The sequence below is a fragment of the Nilaparvata lugens genome, chromosome 1, assembly GCF_014356525.2.
Source record: "Nilaparvata lugens isolate BPH chromosome 1, ASM1435652v1, whole genome shotgun sequence".
Classification (NCBI taxonomy): domain Eukaryota; kingdom Metazoa; phylum Arthropoda; class Insecta; order Hemiptera; family Delphacidae; genus Nilaparvata; species Nilaparvata lugens.
In genome coordinates, this window is record NC_052504.1 from 86464305 (window position 1) to 86482071 (window position 17767).

Sequence of the window (17767 nt, forward strand, 5' to 3'; positions counted from 1 at the left end):
AATGATGGCTGTTGTTAAACAAAAATATTCTTTTATTCTCAATAGTAGTAGGCTGAATGTACTATACTATATATATCCAATATACTGTAAAAGCTTCTCAGAATGATTCTTTAAATACAATCATATATTAGGCTATATTGATTTTTATTAATATAAATAAATATGAAGTATTATCATCATCAATAGGTTGAGTTTTTAGGGAGTTGAACTGGACTTTTCTCATAAACAAGCTTATTCACAAAGGTGGGTATAATGGTAAAATGGTTTATCATGAGGACCAACGATCTTTTCCTTCTGTATATTTCAATAGTTTTTATGATTGAATAATTTCTAATTATTTTTTCAACCAATAAGTTATTTTGACTTAGTATTTATTTGTAAATTGATTTTCACTGCTTTTTTTGAAGTAGACACCGTCTTCAAATTGAGATAAAGTACAATAGATTACAATAAATAAGTCGTGAAACGTGTTATTAGGCTTACCTTATCCTATTTTACGGTTTTTTATGTTTTAGAGAATACTCATTTCAGTTCTCCACTGTTTAAGTCGGATGTTTGGTTGGTTTTAATTTTGTACATATTATGTATAGGCTACTATATATAACTACTGATCTCGGTGAATTGGCGGATTGGTTCAACAATTTCAAAAGTTGTACTACCTACCGTATCAAGTTATATGTTATTCACCAAACTACACAAATTAATGAACATGTCCTCGGGGAGTTTAAAGGAATGTTGAAAATATTTCATCTAGACTTACTTTTAATAATGTACATCTTTACCAGTTAACTTATCAGGTCATAACATGAATAACATGAGAAAGAATGAAGATAAATATACGATAAAATATTAATTTTTATACTGAATACATTGACATGTTTTTTTGGCTGGTGAATTATCCAAGTTGGTGGTTAATTATCATATTATTAGCATTTTATAGTATTATAAGTTTATATTATTAGCATACATTTTATTAGCATGATGTAGCATCTTAGGCAATGTTTTCCTCATATAACTGCATTTGATCGATTATTTCTAGTTGGCTACCTAGAGTTTTCAAATAGTCAATTTTCTTGAAAACTGTTTCCTTTTAAGATTCAAAATTTCAATCTATTATTCATATGGCTAGTTTTATTGTGTAATAATCTGTGCATCTTGTGATTACATTAGAATTCATCTTAAAACTATGTATTCAGTTTATAATTTATTTTTGGTGCATAGTCAAACCTCAAGTCTAGATGATCGATTTTGCTAAAGAGCATTATTTAAATATCTAAAGGATACCACTGTTGATTTGAAGTTTGTGTAGGAGAATATTATTTCATTTTTTGATGAAATGTCAAATGAGAATTAACTTGTGAATGATCTTCAGTAAACGGACGAAATGCATCAATAGATACCGTAACACTATTCTTGATATATCCTGTTTTATCCTGATAATTTGATTCACTTTGTTCTACAAAATTTAAGTAAACAAAATAGTGCAAAACTCACTTTAAATTATTCTTTCAGCACTTTCATCATATTCATATGCATTAGTACTTATTTGACGAATGATGATTTTTTATTCTATTCATAAATGTGGGCCAATCTTCCAATTGAGTGTTCAAAACTCATTCTCAAACTCAGATTATTCAAATTAAAAAAATTAAGTATATTTGAATGAAAAATATTAGTACTTCTTGAGTAAAGTTTTCACAAATACTGTAGTAGAAGTACGGTACTGAAAAATATCACAATTATTTTAAAACACTTTAGTAGCCTTCTTTGATACTTACACAGTTCACACTTAGATGATGTCATATGAAATATGATACATGATTATTAAATATGAAGTTTTCACAGCGTTTAAAAATTGCTTATGATAGATCTTATAATTACAGCTTTTTAAACTAATGTTGACCTCCTTGAAGATGAATATACAAAAGCCAAATTATCGGTTCTGTGATACATTTTCACAAGCTTTAAAGAATAATTGGGAATATTTTATTTTCTCTAGCATTCAAAGAAACATTTAGAGAATGAATATCTCTAATCAACAGTAGTATGTGATTTATTGATGAATGATTATTGTGAATATTTGACGGTTATTTATAATTTCGTTGGCATGATTATGATAAATAAATAATATATTACTGTTGACACTATTTACATTGATTGATTTATTGATCTATTGATTTATTGACACTTTTACATTGACACTATTCATTGATCTCAGCTATTTTAGTACCTTGAAGACCTGTATCAGAATCCCAAATAAAACAAATTGAATACAGTATTTATTCCAAGCACTACTTATAGAAGAAAATAATTATGCTTCCTTCTTTAGTGTTGATTATGTAGAATTAATTTTTTGCTTGTTCATTATTGTATCAAACTAATATTATTGTACAGTACTTCCCACAGTTTTGTTTTGTTCATTCTATTATTATAGAATTTTAGTTGAACCTCAAGCCAATGCAGACTAGTTTATATGATTCCCTGAGGGTAGCTAAGGATTAGAGGTTACCTACTTCTCACCTACAAATCTAGCATTCAACGGTGTTTCATAAACTGGCTCTTCATTTATTTATAAATTAATTAATCACATTACCTCACCTTATTTTCTCTATATTTCTTCCAATTTGGTAAAAAATTCTATGCTATTTAGCAATTTTGTAATTAATTTTCTTCTAATTTGATTCTGTTTCCAGGGACCTCCTGGATTGGATGGAATGAAGGTGAGTTTGTATTTTTTGTTTTTGTACCATCATTTTTTTTCTTTTCCTGATTCTGTAATTGGGAATCTGACTTTTCTCATTTTTGAATATTGTTAAAATGTTTCATTCACTGAAGGCTCGATATTTGCTTGATATTTCAAATGTTTTACATTGATCTCACCTTCGTGAACTCCCGTTATTTTCGATGTAATAAATTGTAGACTAAAATAACTCTTGTTCTCTTATTGGAACTTCTGTTCCAATCAATCCGTAATAAGTCATCTTCATGTTTAATAGTAAAGTATTCATAAAACCATTGTATTTGAAACATCCAATTTTTTTATCTTCTCATCAACATTAGACTTCTTTGTTATAATCTTTAGAATACTTTGGTTTTATTTTAACGAAGTTGTACTGTCCTTTTATCAATAATTGAGCTCTCTGATCCTTTTTGTATATGTAATAGATCTTCCAGATTATGGTTGGCCTGTAGTACGGTACATTACCTAAAATATAAAGGAAGAGCCTCATTAATATAATTTTCTAAAAGTTAATACACTGATCACTTCCTGATCTGAACAAGGATATGAAATAATTGGATTAAAAATTGATGAATGAAAAATCATTAGCCTAATTTCAGATTCACTGTAACAAATCGTAGTGGTCTATTGCAGCAAACTGGACTTGTACAGTATCTCTTTGAACATTATTAAAGTAATGGATATCAATAATTTGTACAGATTCTATTAAATTAGCTAAATATATCATTTCGTGGAATAATTTATAATTCATTGAACTAAAAGTATTGTAAATATTGATTACTTTCAATAATTATTAATATGTTTCACTTGTTTATAGGGTGGTCAAGGAGAACCTGGGATGAAAGGAGAAAGAGGAGACCCTGGACTCCCAGTATGTACCGAAGTTTCATAAACTTTTTATAGTGTTTCCTATTTTTTTTTTATATACCTGCATAGCCTTTTAAGATGAAGTATTCTCACACATCAATTATCTGGCATTTACAATACATAACTTCAAATCCGAACTCTACCGTTTAGGTTGACATTTTTTTCAAAATATGATATTTTCAATTAGGTCTATCGTCTTCTGGAGAGTAATTATTTCTGTAGAGTTATAAAAAGTATACATTAGGCTTACATACAGTACAATACCTTTGTGAAATTATATATATATATGAAACGAAAAAATAATTAACCGATCACAGACTAAACTCATTATAAATATTTATTTTTGTATTTACTGTATTGTAATGGCATTGTCTTATTAATATCTCAGGTAAACTTTCATTTCAAATTTCCTGTAACTATGATGTTTTCTAATCAATTGTAGATATTTTAGCCTCGATTTCTCTTTTGAATTTCCATAAATAATAATAGTGTAATAACTGTACATGACTGAATAAATATTATTTCTGGAAACTGTGCAATGCAAATTTAATTTATATTTTTGCAATTTTACATGTTAGATTTAAGAAAATAACATTCAATAATGAATAGATTGAATGTTCATGATAGATTGTGGCAAAACTCTTACATCGAGCAAATTAATTGGGACAATTTGTTCAGTTAGAGTTTTGAATGTTCTCTCCAGAGTTCTGAATAGGTTTTTTTCTTACAGGGCACAGACGGGATTCCAGGTACAGAGGTACTATGAGTATTCTATACATAATTTTGTCTCGGTTTGGTTTGTATATCCACTTCATTTTGCATGAAACAGTTCACAATATCCATATAGAAATTGATTACTTCATTGTGATATTCACAAATTGAATGGGGTTTTAAATCTTTCAATGAATTGGTTCATTTCATTTTTTATTTTATGGTATCATTCCTTTAAAAAAACAAAAAAAAGTAGCTCCCGCTTTCATCCTATTCATACTACTTAATTTTCAGCCTGATAAAAATATAATAATTATAAAAATCTTGAATTATAAGATCATGTAAAGAAAAAATGAATTTTTTTTGCTCCCAATAATTCTTTAGTAATATTTTTTCTCTCATTTACGACCCTGAAAATTATTCAATGTCCCGAAAAGAAATTTAAAATTGGATCTGGCATTTTTTTAGTCCACTGCAGAAGTAATCCATTGTCCACTGCATTGTCATCCACACTTCAAAATTGTATGTTTTATTAGTCAATTCAAGTCGCCAAACAACGCAAAAGTTGCGAAGTTTAGTTGTAGAGGATTTATTCTTTCAATGAATCATGTATTCCCATAGCCACCTCTAATACCTGTTTTAGAGGTGGCTATGGTATTCCTCATATCGTGTTTGATTTCCTGCATGTTATGCTATTGTGTAATTATTATATTTACCTTAATCAAATTATGAAATAAAGTATAATTCCAACAGAATATAATTTTTTTAATAAGGACTGGAAATGCGTATTCAATTTTCAGTTATTATCGATAGTTTCAATGAGGCAATATTTATATTCAATTATTTGTTTTATTGGAATTGGATTCATCTTCGTGACATTATTTCACTATATATGGTAAAATTTTCAAGTTTATTCGTTTGAATGATTCCTATCATCAAATATATTCATAACTACCTTTATTAATAATTTTTATGCATGTATAAAGATTTGATGAACACTAGACGGTTATTATTTCAGTTTATAAAACTGCAGAAATTTTCTTCGTGATTATTAAAAAATCAAATTTCCTTCCATTTTGTGTCATTGATATTTTAATTCAGTACCTATCCTCCATTACTTGATATTTTATCAACTGTCCATCTCTCTCTAACGTTTGTCGGAGATAAAATAGATACCTCTCAACTTGACAGTTCAAAAGAAAAAACGAAGATTGTTCTCTGAAATGTATAAGAAGCTATTGTAACTGCATCTCTCAAAAAGGAGGACTCGAATTGATTGAAGCACTCGTAATATTCTTGCAAATTTGCAATATATTCTACATTGAAAGTCATCAAGCATTTTCTCATTGGAAATGAAAAAGGAAACATTATTATAATTGTAAGTAGAGCATTATGATTTGAGTTATTTGAAAAATTATGCATGTACCGTAAATAAATAGTTGTTAAAGCTTATTGCGTTCCTGATTAAGTATGTAACTATAAAAATATTGAAATCTGTATTTTTAATTCACTCAAAGAATAGTATACTATTCTCGCGAATAATGGAAAAATTCATTCATATTATTGAAAGTTTCTCGTATGAATGGAATTTTCCCCCAAATTTGTGATTAATTTTATATTGGATGAATAAATTATATTACCTATATTTTAAATTTGTAAGTTTTGAAGGGGCTGTCTTGATTTTGCATGAGTTCTGAGTATGAGGCAAATGCTAGGAAGTATTTTGCTTTGCATATGAGTGAATGTATTGGGAGCGATGTCACTAAAAAGCACAAAAATAACCTCAAAGCCTGGTAATGTGTTGTAACTCACATACATTCACAATAATTCAGTATTTGTGATATTATCATTGTAAGTTAAATTTATTTCAGGATCATACCTGTATTTCCAAATCAATGAGAACAGTTTCAGCAGTTTTTAACATACACTTATTTTGAATCACTCTGCTATAATGAGACTTCAGTTGTTAATATTATTTTTCAAAACAAGTTCTTTTGGTAGGAAATTGGTGGTATTTTGTTATCACACTACAGTCTTAGTTCAATGCTATCAGAGTTATTTCAAGTCTCACTCTATTCATCATAGAGTTTTATCTGCATCTAATTTGTTGTAAAGAATAAATTTGGATTGAATCAGTTTTTGAGTTTTGCAATCATTTGCAAAATTGATCCACAATTTTCATTCAGTTCCAATTCTACTTTGACGATTACATTTGAATAGTTGATAAGCCTAGATATCAGAACAGATATAATATTTCTTTTTTCAGGGGTTCTCCGATTCACAACAAGCAAGAAATAACACAGCTACATAATTATAAGCATTGAATGTTGTATACTACATTCTTTATAGGCTACAACAAATAGGACTCATACAAATCTATAACTGTTATATTCTCCTCTCAATTCCCACTTTTCAAATAGATATACTTCTGAGACAATAAAATTAATCAAGTGATGGAACTCATATAAGTGATAAGTGATACACATAATTATGTGTATATGAAAATAGATGAACCCATTTCTGGCTACCCATATGGTATGAATGAACCCATTTCCCATAAATTGCTGAACCCATTTCAGCAATCAATAATTTCTTTGGAAAAATAATGAATAAACAATAGTTCTTATGCAAATGAAAAAATACAAACATTTGAACTTTATAGCGTACTGTATTATTCCAAATTCAAATTGAAAAACTAAAAAAACTTGAAATTCTCCTTTCTTACAGTAATTAAGATGTTCTACTTTCATACTTTAAATTACTGATTAAATTCTGCTTAGTTTAAGACTCATACAGGAAAGTTATTTTTGGTTATTGTCATAGTTTATTTTTCTTCATTTTTCAGGGTCCAAAAGGTGAAAAGGGATTGAAAGGTGAACCTGTAAGTATTCCTCTATGGAATAATCAAATAAAATTCAAAATAATTGAGAATAACTTGGAACTATGATTAGCATGGTTAACCTAATTCTTTCAACTTTTTGACGTAAGGATATTAACTTCTATAACTTCTATCATACTAGTTATAGAAGTCAATATCCACGAATAGAAGTCAGTTATACATCAAAAGTTATGATTTCTAGAAATAAGTTCAAACCATTTTTGACTCATGATATTCATTCATTCATTATTTTACAAAGGCGACTTCCTAGAAGTATTTTAAGCCTAGGTGATGATGATGGGATGAATGATAATAAAATGAAGGTAGAGTTATGAATGAATAAAGATGATGGGTTATGTCTTCCACTTGAATTGATTTGAGTCCACTTTTCAGTCCAGAAATAAAAAAACTAGAAATTTGAATTTGATAATGGCTGGATTGTCCAAAACCGGTCGTGTAATCAAAGAAAATTGTGCTAGTGACTGTGAAAAACCTATTTATGAACTCTACTCATAAATAAATAGGAAATATATCAATCAATTCTCGAATAATTGATCAGCACATTCATTGCAAATATTTACGAGCATTTACAAGTTGAAACGTCTATCGATGAATGTATTTTGTTTTATTTTGCAGGTAACCATGTATTAATTATTCAGTTATTAGCATAGATGTATCAATTATTTTTGTCATTAATTTTGTCTTGATTTTTCAGGGACCAATCGGCAAACGAGGCAGAAAAGGGGACAAGGGAGACAAGGGGGAGCAGGGGGTCCCCGGCCTGGACGCCCCCTGTCCCATTGGACCTGACGGCCTCCCCCTCCCAGGATGTGGATGGAGACCTCCCAAGGTTCCTATCTCAATTATTCTATTCCATCTCACTCATTCATTCCATATTTATTCCAATTTCCAATAATTCAACTGTACAAACTAGATACTACTAATCAATGAGAGTAGAATTTACTGTCCAGGTCTTTAAGATAATTCTAATGTAGGCGTATTTTAGTATCAAAATTCTGTTCAGAAATCCGTTGATTGACGATCCTGGCTGATGAAATTTATAACAGTCGTAACTATAACATGTATAAATCGTAATATTATCAACGGAGTGGGACCTTCGCTTAATGGGTTCGGTTCCTCAACTACAAAAATACGAATATTGATTTTCAATTTTAAAATTTGTGATATATTAGGCTGAATGAGTTGAGAAAACTTTGACAATAGTAGAGTGATGGAAAATATAAGCTCGCTGGAAACAACGAATTTGTTACTATATAATGTAGATTAGAATTGTATTTTTGATAGAAGCAGGGGGGGGGGATTTTCATGATAATTATTAGCAAAATTCCTTGTCAACTGTGTTATGCCAGTTTTCCCCTCCAGAATAATGTGCACTCATCCGATTAAAATCATTCAATTCCAAATTGTGTTTCCAAAGATACGTTACACCGTTACACCTACAAATCATCTTCATATAATTTGGAATTCAATGTTTCCTGTGACTTTCTCTATCTCTCTACGACATACCACTTTCCCTCAAAATCATAGAAGCCTATGTTAGACATTAGTGGAAAAGAAAACTGTGCACAAATTTCATTCAAAACTAACAATAACTCTTATTTTAGTGTGGATATTCACTTTTTATTTTAGACACATCCAGTAGAATTAACTAATCTTTCATAATTTCATAGGATGCTTCTGTGCCAAATGTAACATATTATAATTTATGGCGTAGTTACCTTCTCATTATCAAATGTCAATTTATCATTCATTGTTGTAATACTAACAAAGTGTCTGGTTTACAGTGAGTTTTGTATTGTGACGTCATTTTTAACAAATTTTCACTTTGCACTATCATTAACGTACTTGTTCTGTTACCCACAATAATAGTGTGTTAAATTGAAACATTTTTTACTCTCAAGCTCAAATAATAACTTCAAAAACACGTTGCAAATTCAGGTTGTGTAGGCCTACATTCCATGAGCCGTAAACTCACTATCCTGAAGTTATTAGATTTTCTAATGCCTATTATTCATCATCAAAAAACTGAATAACATAGAATGCTATGTTATGAACTTCTCTTCCATTTTCAATAAGAATCAACCTTTCATTAATTCAACCTTTTTGTGATACGAGTACGGTCGAAAGTTTTCATTAATATGAGCCTGAGAAATTTATTTAACCCAACTTATTCTATCATCTTTATTGACTTCGAGTGGTTTATTGTAATACTAATGACGTAATGACTAATGTCAGAGTTACCAACTTTATTAGTAATGAACGACACAAGTTATTCTTTTACAGACTACTATTATTTAATCAAGTTGCATTCGTATTCTTCTATAAGCATGAATAGAATGCGACATTATTGAGTAGTGTACCACCACAAACCCCTTCATAATAGAATATTTAGAGCATAATATCCTTCAAAACTCTAAAATTTTCACAATCTGTATAGAAGCATCTTTCAACCTTCTTCAGACTTTACCTTCTCTGTGAAGATGAGTCTCTCTCACCGAAATCTCGTTCACTGATGTTCAGTACTTTATCACTTAGAATTTAGAAGACAGTTGAAATATACACCGAAACAAATATATATATAATCTTATAAATAAACAACACTATAGAATTGGATTATACACATTAGTACATATATCACCATCATCAATGAATCATTATTTGTGTACTAGAAATACTACTGACATGCAGTCATTTTTCCAACTTTTATGAGTTTTTTACTTACCGATTGAAAAAATTCAGATTAAATAAAATTGAAATGAATATGGTATTGCAATTGTTCGAATGCTGATCAATACATTACAATAATCTTTGATGATAATTTATCAATAATTATTGAACATGGATAATCAATTGATTCGGCTCTAAATTTATTGTCTAAATTTAATATTTTCTAAATTTGGCTTAGTGGTTTTGTGTTTTGTTTCGGTTTTGTATATGTTTGGACTTTTTAACATCAAAATGAACTTTATTCCGAAGTGAAAAGTGTAAATTTAAAGTATTATGCTCACTATAACCTTAGTGTCCGGTTTCCCATTAGGGAACTTTGGATTACATACGGTGTGGTGGAACTACCCTTGGGTCTCCCCACCATCCAAAGCCATACGCTAATAATAATAATAATTGATTCAACAGTTGAAAATTCATTGATCATCATTCATTAATATAGTCATTCATTGATGATGGCGATGGCGACTTTAGTAGCTAGCACAATGTACACACTGTAAATAGGTATATGCCGATTAACAGCATGTTGCATGTTGTTGGTTTTGTTACTAGGAGCTTTCTGAGCATAGCACGACGACCACCTTGTCACCGGTCACCCCGGACGACTATGACGAGGGGGGTGATGAAGAGTATGAGGACGATTACACAAATAACAATTACCAAAGCTGAGACAGAACCCAGGTAGGCTGCTAGACTTGGAATAGAATGTTTATCCAAATTGAATAATAATCCTCAACTACCTTTTACATGTGTTATCAACACACAACTCATGAGGATTTTTATCTCATTGTAGAGAGGATTTTTATCTCATTGTAGAGGATTTTTATCCAATTGTAGTAGCCCTGTAAGAAAAAGTGAATATTTCTATTCAGAATAAAATACAACATTGCATGCTCAAGAAGAATGAAGATATAGGTTTGGTCAATAGGGTTGCCTTTCTAAAAATGTTGTAACTGTACATGATTGAAAATCTATATAAATAAAAATCGAGCCTCAAATTTTGACATTCAATAACTTTTTTATGTGTGCACCGAATTTGATGATTTTTTTAGATGTGTTCGTTATGTTCAGGACCAGGTTTATGGCCTATCAAATTTATAATCCAACTTCAGGACTCTTTCCTACAGTCCTTCAAAGTTTACATGTAATCCTTATGGGAGAAGATTTGTGAGCTGGCCACACACAGAAATAAAAATCAGCTGTTATAATCATTGCGTCATCCAACAGCTGTCGGTAGATAGTAGACAAGAGTGTGTGCTGCTCCATAACCGCCCATGTACTTTATTCTAAACGCCCCGACTAAAAACAAAATGACTGTTGTGTTTAACCATCCAGCAGTGCGGCCTCAGGTTAAAGACTTACATGCTCTAAAGACATTGCTCTGTTTCGAATAATTGTGCTGTCTTCGATGTTTAGAATTAATTGATTTTTAGTAAATTATTACAAAATAAATATATAACTAAGCACAAATGAAGCCCATATTGAGATATAAATGTAAATATTGATTATTGTATAATTTTCATAAAAATATAGTGATGTATCAGATTAAGCTAAGGCTAAGCACACCTGAGGAGGCGCGGCTTGGTAATACAGTGTTGATCTTAAGGAGATTGCCTTATCACACCGTTCCACGCCATGCCCGATTCAGTGTGTGTGAGTTCTCCCATTCAAAACAATAAGCAAGAAGCACCTGGATGCATCGCGCCTCCTCAGGTGTGTATCTAGCTAAAGTTTGTCATGAGATGCATCAACTATTTGGCGGTACGAAGTTCGCCGGGCCAGCTAGTTTACAATTATTATAGATAATAAATAGATAGATATGAATAATCATTTAATTTTTTAATAATAAATTATTTATGAATATCATTTTAAATGGACGATGAAAATTTTAAGAGGAGAAAGAGATAGCTATCGTCAAAGGGTTGCCTTTCTGAAAGTTTCGATATATCATATGTACCTAATACCTCACTTTATTCTATTGAGATTAGCCTACTGAATGAACTCAACAATTGTAGAAATATTAAACTTGGAGATAGCTAGCCATCTCAAAATTACGAGAACGAAAAGCCATGTTTCATCTCAGTCTATCTATGATTATTTATATTCTGGGGTAGAGATAGAGCTATACCAGATGTTATGTTTGAAAAGTAAATTACCGGTTTAGATTATGTGTAAATGTCAACTCATTTCTTCAATGTCAATAATCGTGGTATAGCTGATGTAGTTTATACTGCATGTTCACTGTAGTGTACAGTAATACGTAGGTCACAGATTTCATTCTAAATGAAGGTCTAGTATTTTCAAATAACAAACATAAAAATAATGTACAATTAATTGTATTACCATCACCAGTGAAACTCTTCGAATTTTCTATGTATTGTACAGAGACTAGAAGACAATAAATTTGGTTGAGGTGTAATGATAGATTAGTAAATTCAATGATTTGTTATTGCACTTTATACTGTTAATTTATCAAAAATTGTTGTAAATATTTTCTCATTCATCATTTTGTACATTCTTAATTCCATTTTCATGCTTATTCGCTAGTTCATATTCAAGAGATTTATCCTGATCTCAATAATAATTATTGAATGAAACAAAACCTTGTAGCAAGAATACTTGAATGGTAGTATTTGAATAGTTTTATCTGTGCAAAACTCCGTTCAAATGCATAGCCCGTTCCAAATATATTTCCAAGTCTACCTACCGTGTCTAAACTCCAAAATTAAGACTCCATATTGCAAAGTGATTAGAATACCAATTGTTGCCGTTTCGAATTGCCAATGTATTCTGATTTCCTCGTTATACATTATTATTGTTTTATTGCAAGAAGTGACCTGCTTGGTTGTAACCTACTGTGGGTTCTATTATCTGCTCATAATATTTAATTTTAATTTATTTCAAAATTACGGTACGTGATTTGTAAAGATTTGGTAGACTACATTTATCAGAATTCATATAATAAATATCACAAATAGTTATATCAAATCCAATTTTTAATTATTCACATTGTTATTTTGGCAATAAACAGTTTCCTGATTACTGATTTAGATTGATGTTTGTTTCACAGTGGTCAGGTGACTGAATGTACAGGATACAACGGAGTGCGTGGAAACAGTATTTGTAAGTGTATGACTGAGTGAAATGATGTGATATCTGCATGAATAGTGCACAGAGTCAACTCCCGACGTGACAGACAGCAGTGGGTGATATTATGGGACATCCGAACCCAAAACAACGTCCTCAGAGCGTGACATGACCCCAAGTCTACTACTGTACATAGGCTGACAGTGTATCACGAACAATAATAAGAGATACAGTACAATTACTTGGTAATAATTAATTTTTAAGCCTTCTTTCAACCAACTGACAAATTTTGTTAAACGAAATGCTATGTAGTTTCCGATTACAATATTTGTAGATACTAACTTATTGGTTGTTTCTATGTCTGAGTTTTTTTTATAAATGTTCTCAAGTTTATGAAAGTTACCGGATTTGAGTTTTGTTTAAGAATAGTGCTTCTTGAAGGGTGAACATTGACTTGAAATCAATGTTTATATAAAAAATAATTTACATCTGTAGGGTAGACTTTACATCTGCTCATAATGCAAAGAAATAGGAGAATCCCCGTTTATTGGGCGTATTCAGGACTTGGTCTCTCTGTCATTCAACTTGATGGAAAACAAGAAATCCAAGAAAAAACTGTGTAAAATTTCCATCAGAATAGAAATTATTCATCACATGAAGTAACATGATTTATGATGAATGACCATCTTGAATCCTCTAGAGTCTAGAGAGATACAGATCCATCGAATCCATGTAGAGCCTCCTGTAACTCAGTAGTTGTGAAAAAATGGACAGTCTATACATTTGAAATAGGATAGCTATGAATTTTCAAATCTGATACCATTCACAATGGATTATTTCAATCTCAAATTATTACTGAAGTATTTAGTATTTTAGTATACTAAATTGTACATTTTCTAGATAATGCTTGTTTTCCTTGTAATTGAGAATTAGAGAACTCTTGAAATGAAATAAGAGTTGAAATGTGTACCACATTTCGTTTTTCTATGATCCTTCATAATTACTAGCAAGTATTTATTAAATTCTTATTATCGTTAGTTTATTTGCTCTAGAATTTCCAATAAAGGCATTTATTTTCTATTTTCTCATTGTGCATTCCATCAAAATCAATATTTAAGAACAGGAAATTTATCTCTTTTATTTTTAATCTTGATCAGACCAGTTTTTCAATTTTTTCTCTCTTTCTTTGATCTATTCCACTATATTAGGGTAGAGAACATATTGCTCCTAAATAGCTTTGAATTATTGTAAGGTTTTTTCGAATTTTGGTTCTGTCAAAACTGATGATAGTACTTCGGAAGATTGTGTATCACATAGGTACAATAATTTACAATATGTACAGTTTAATCCTATTGACAGTGTAGAAGTATTGATAGTTATTTTTAACTATAACTGTTGTGTTCCTCTCCTACAATAATTTTAGACTACTTAGTTCGTTTGTCAATAATGTAGCATAGAATCATAGAAATAGATTCAAAAAAAATAATCTTGACACAAAGACACGAATATCTTATCTGTGTCTATATCTCATCTGTGTCACTGAATAAATTTAAATTAAATGAATTTGGAGGAAGTTTACAATTCTTTCTATTCAATCTAGAGAATGAACAATTGAATATGAATATTAACAGATATCAACAAATGTAACCGTGAGTGTTTCAATAATTGATATTCAAGATTAAAGCTGATTATAATATATTCGAGTCAATTGAATTGACGTGAATATTTTTATTGATTCTAATTTAGATCTCCCTGAATCTATCAAAAATCAGAGTATACTACTAAAAGTAGTTTTCATAGTTCTATATGTAGCTGACAAAAAATTAATATAAATAATTTAGTTGAACTATTCTTGTAGTAGACGTGGCTTTCAAGTGAATAGAATAATGATAATATTATTATTAAATAAAGCTCTGTTCTTCTTTTTATTCCAGATAAATGAATGATTCAATTATAATTGAAGTTATCAATTTTAGTTGATAATTTTTTTATTCTGCATTATTTGTAACATGAACCAAAGCAATTTCTTCAGTTATAATTAATTATGAATCTATGATTGTTCTATCATATTTCTATTCTCATTCTAATGTCAGAAGTGTGTATGTTGTATCTTTCTAATGATAATAACTATTAGTCAAATTGAATATTTTGTAAAAAAATTACTGGAAAACAATGTAAAAATAAATATTTGTTATAAAAGTATCAATAATCTTGGATGAATTCTTCCCTATTCGAACGTCATGAAGATTGGCTCAGCCACAGAATACAAATATAGCAGTTTCTCAGTTTAATATACAATTATATTAGTTTTCTCTGGCTCAGCTTAATAACGATGATAATTATTGGTTTGATAAATAGTAATCCGGTTTCACCAAGCTCGGTCTCGACATGAATATGGTCAAATCAGTTTCGCTTTACAACGAGTGCACTGGAACATAAATATGATTTCTATAGTGACAGCTACTATCGATAATATTCCAGTGCATACTTTTTGTAAATCGTACCCGCCTTGATCATTTTGAATGTCTGGACCGGGATTGGTGAAACCGGGGGGGGGGGGGGGCGACAGTCGAGACCGACGACATTCGAGGCCTACGACCGTAGAGGACTGTTTTACAGTCCTCTACGGTCGTAGGCCTCGACTGTCGGGAGTGTACGAAAATTAGAGTGGCCTCAACTGTCGCCTAACGCAGGCGACATTTGAGGCCACTTTTTCAGGAGTCCTCTCCCGTCGTAGGTCTCGACTGTCGGAGCTGTACAAAAATTAGAGTGGCCTCAACTGTCGCCTAACGCAGGCAACATTTGAGGCCTCTTTTTCAGGAGTCCTCTACCGTCGCTGGCCTTGAATGTCGCTGGTCTCGACTGTCGGGCCTGTACAAAAATTAGAGACTCGCTTGCAGCAGGCGACAGTTGAGGACACATCCTACTGCGATTCCAGACAAAATACATTTTTTAAAGATTATAACTTATATTATAACTTATACATATGATGTTATCATCATATGAAAGTAATCATGTGATTAATTCCATAAGCAACATCGTTAATGAAATAAATGAACAATTTAGTTTTTATGAGAAAAGCTCAATGTATAATAGTATTGCAACTTTACAACTGTAAATAAACCTTAGTTGCTTCATCATAAAAAACTAAATTTTCAAACTCGTAAATACCTTTTTGATACTTTGATGTCAAATTCTCAGTTCATGATAGATGTAGGATATTATTCTACGAATCAATATCCTGTTACAAATCAATAACTTTTATCAACTTCACACATTCACATTTTACATTTTCTTGATCTATCTTATTCATAATATGGAAGGAATAATGGGATATTATTCAATTGCTGGTAAATCCATACAAGTTAAATGATAATATTCTTTTGATGCTGTCTACCATTCTGGAGAGCCTAGCGCAGGCGACAGTTGGGGCCTCTTTTTCAGGAGTCCTCTACGGTCGCAGGTCTCGACTGTCGGGAGTGTACAGAAATTAGAGAGGCCTCAACTGTCGCCTAACGCAGGCGACATTTGAGGCCTCTTTTTCAGGAGTCCTCTGCCGTCGCAGGTCTCGACTGTCGGGAGTGTACAGAAATTAGAGTGGCCTCAACTGTCGCCTAACGCAGGCGACATTTGAGGCCACTTTTTCAGGAGTCCTCTACCGTCGCTGGCCTCGAATGTCGCCGGTGTCTACCGTCGCTGGTCTCGACTGTCGCTGGTCTCTTCTGTCGTTTGCCTCGTTTGACATCGACCCAAACCGGGTATATGCACTACCTACGTAAACTAGGTACCTCTTGTTTACGAAGGTAGTAGCCTATGCCCGTATCAAAAACTTTGAAAAATGTAAGCTTGTGTGACCGTGAAGTTGTGTCAATTTTTATTTATTTATTTATTATTATTATTATTTCATCCACTGACCTTCTATAAAAGGGGTGTGTGGACTTGTCAATGTCGTAAGTCAATAAAATACAGAACATAAATACATAAATGATAAGTCAATATATTTTTTTTCTCTCCAAACCTTATCTCGACGCACGTAGTTCAGAACATAAACAGGTACATGAAAAGTCAATACATTTTTTTCTATTCTCTCTAAACCCCATTTTGACGCTCGTAGTACTTTCTGAACTCTTCATTTGAGTACGCGCATATGGACAGCAGCTCCTTCTTTAATTGATCTCTGAATTTTGTACCAGTCATTTCTTTTATATGAGCTGGCAATAAATTATACAAACGAATACCAGAACTCCTAACACCTCGCTCATACATGGTTGTCTGGTGTGTGTCGTCTCTTAGGTTCTTCCTATATCTTGTTGGGTATTGATGGAATGTTCCGCCTATATTAAATTCATGTATATTTTTCTTAATGAAGCAAATTGTTTCGAAAATATATAGGCTTGGGAATGGGAGAATTTGAAGTTTTTTGAAAAGGGGGCGACAACTTGTTCGAATTGATTCTCCCATTATCACTCTCAATGCCCACTTCTGCATTCTGAACACCTCAACTACGCAACTTGAATTTCCCCAAAAAATAATTTTAAGCGCCAAGTCAAAGTTTATATTGTTTATTTATATTCAAGTTAGTTTTTATATTAAACGTTTTAAAAAGTGAAAAGCTACATATATGTGTAACTTGTGTGCAAAACCGCCAAACTATATAGAATTTGGTTACTTGAATTTGGTTTTCAAACTGTGATTGCTGATAATAAAGGTTACAGCATCATCAAAGCTTTGTTCATTGG

General features: G+C 31.3%; 1 protein-coding gene across 9 annotated transcripts in view; it reads left to right on the plus strand.

Moving 5' to 3' along the window:
- The window catches only part of LOC111057005 (collagen alpha chain CG42342), a 425109-nt gene extending 411068 nt beyond the window's left edge, over positions 1 to 14041 (plus strand). For 6 of the 9 annotated variants that reach the window (XM_039419455.1, XM_039419459.1, XM_039419456.1 and 3 more), the window contains 7 exons: positions 2694 to 2720; positions 3558 to 3611; positions 4338 to 4364; positions 7164 to 7199; positions 7912 to 8046; positions 10494 to 10622; positions 13012 to 14041. In XM_039419455.1, the coding sequence (XP_039275389.1) occupies positions 2694 to 2720; positions 3558 to 3611; positions 4338 to 4364; positions 7164 to 7199; positions 7912 to 8046; positions 10494 to 10610 (396 nt within the window). In that variant the 3' untranslated portion in view covers positions 10611 to 10622; positions 13012 to 14041. The remainder of the gene's footprint in view (positions 1 to 2693; positions 2721 to 3557; positions 3612 to 4337; positions 4365 to 7163; positions 7200 to 7911; positions 8047 to 10493; positions 10623 to 13011) is intronic. The other 3 variants (XR_005570340.1, XM_039419462.1, XM_039419463.1) reach the window with 3 other exon arrangements.
- The last annotated feature ends 3726 nt before the right edge of the window (positions 14042 to 17767 follow it).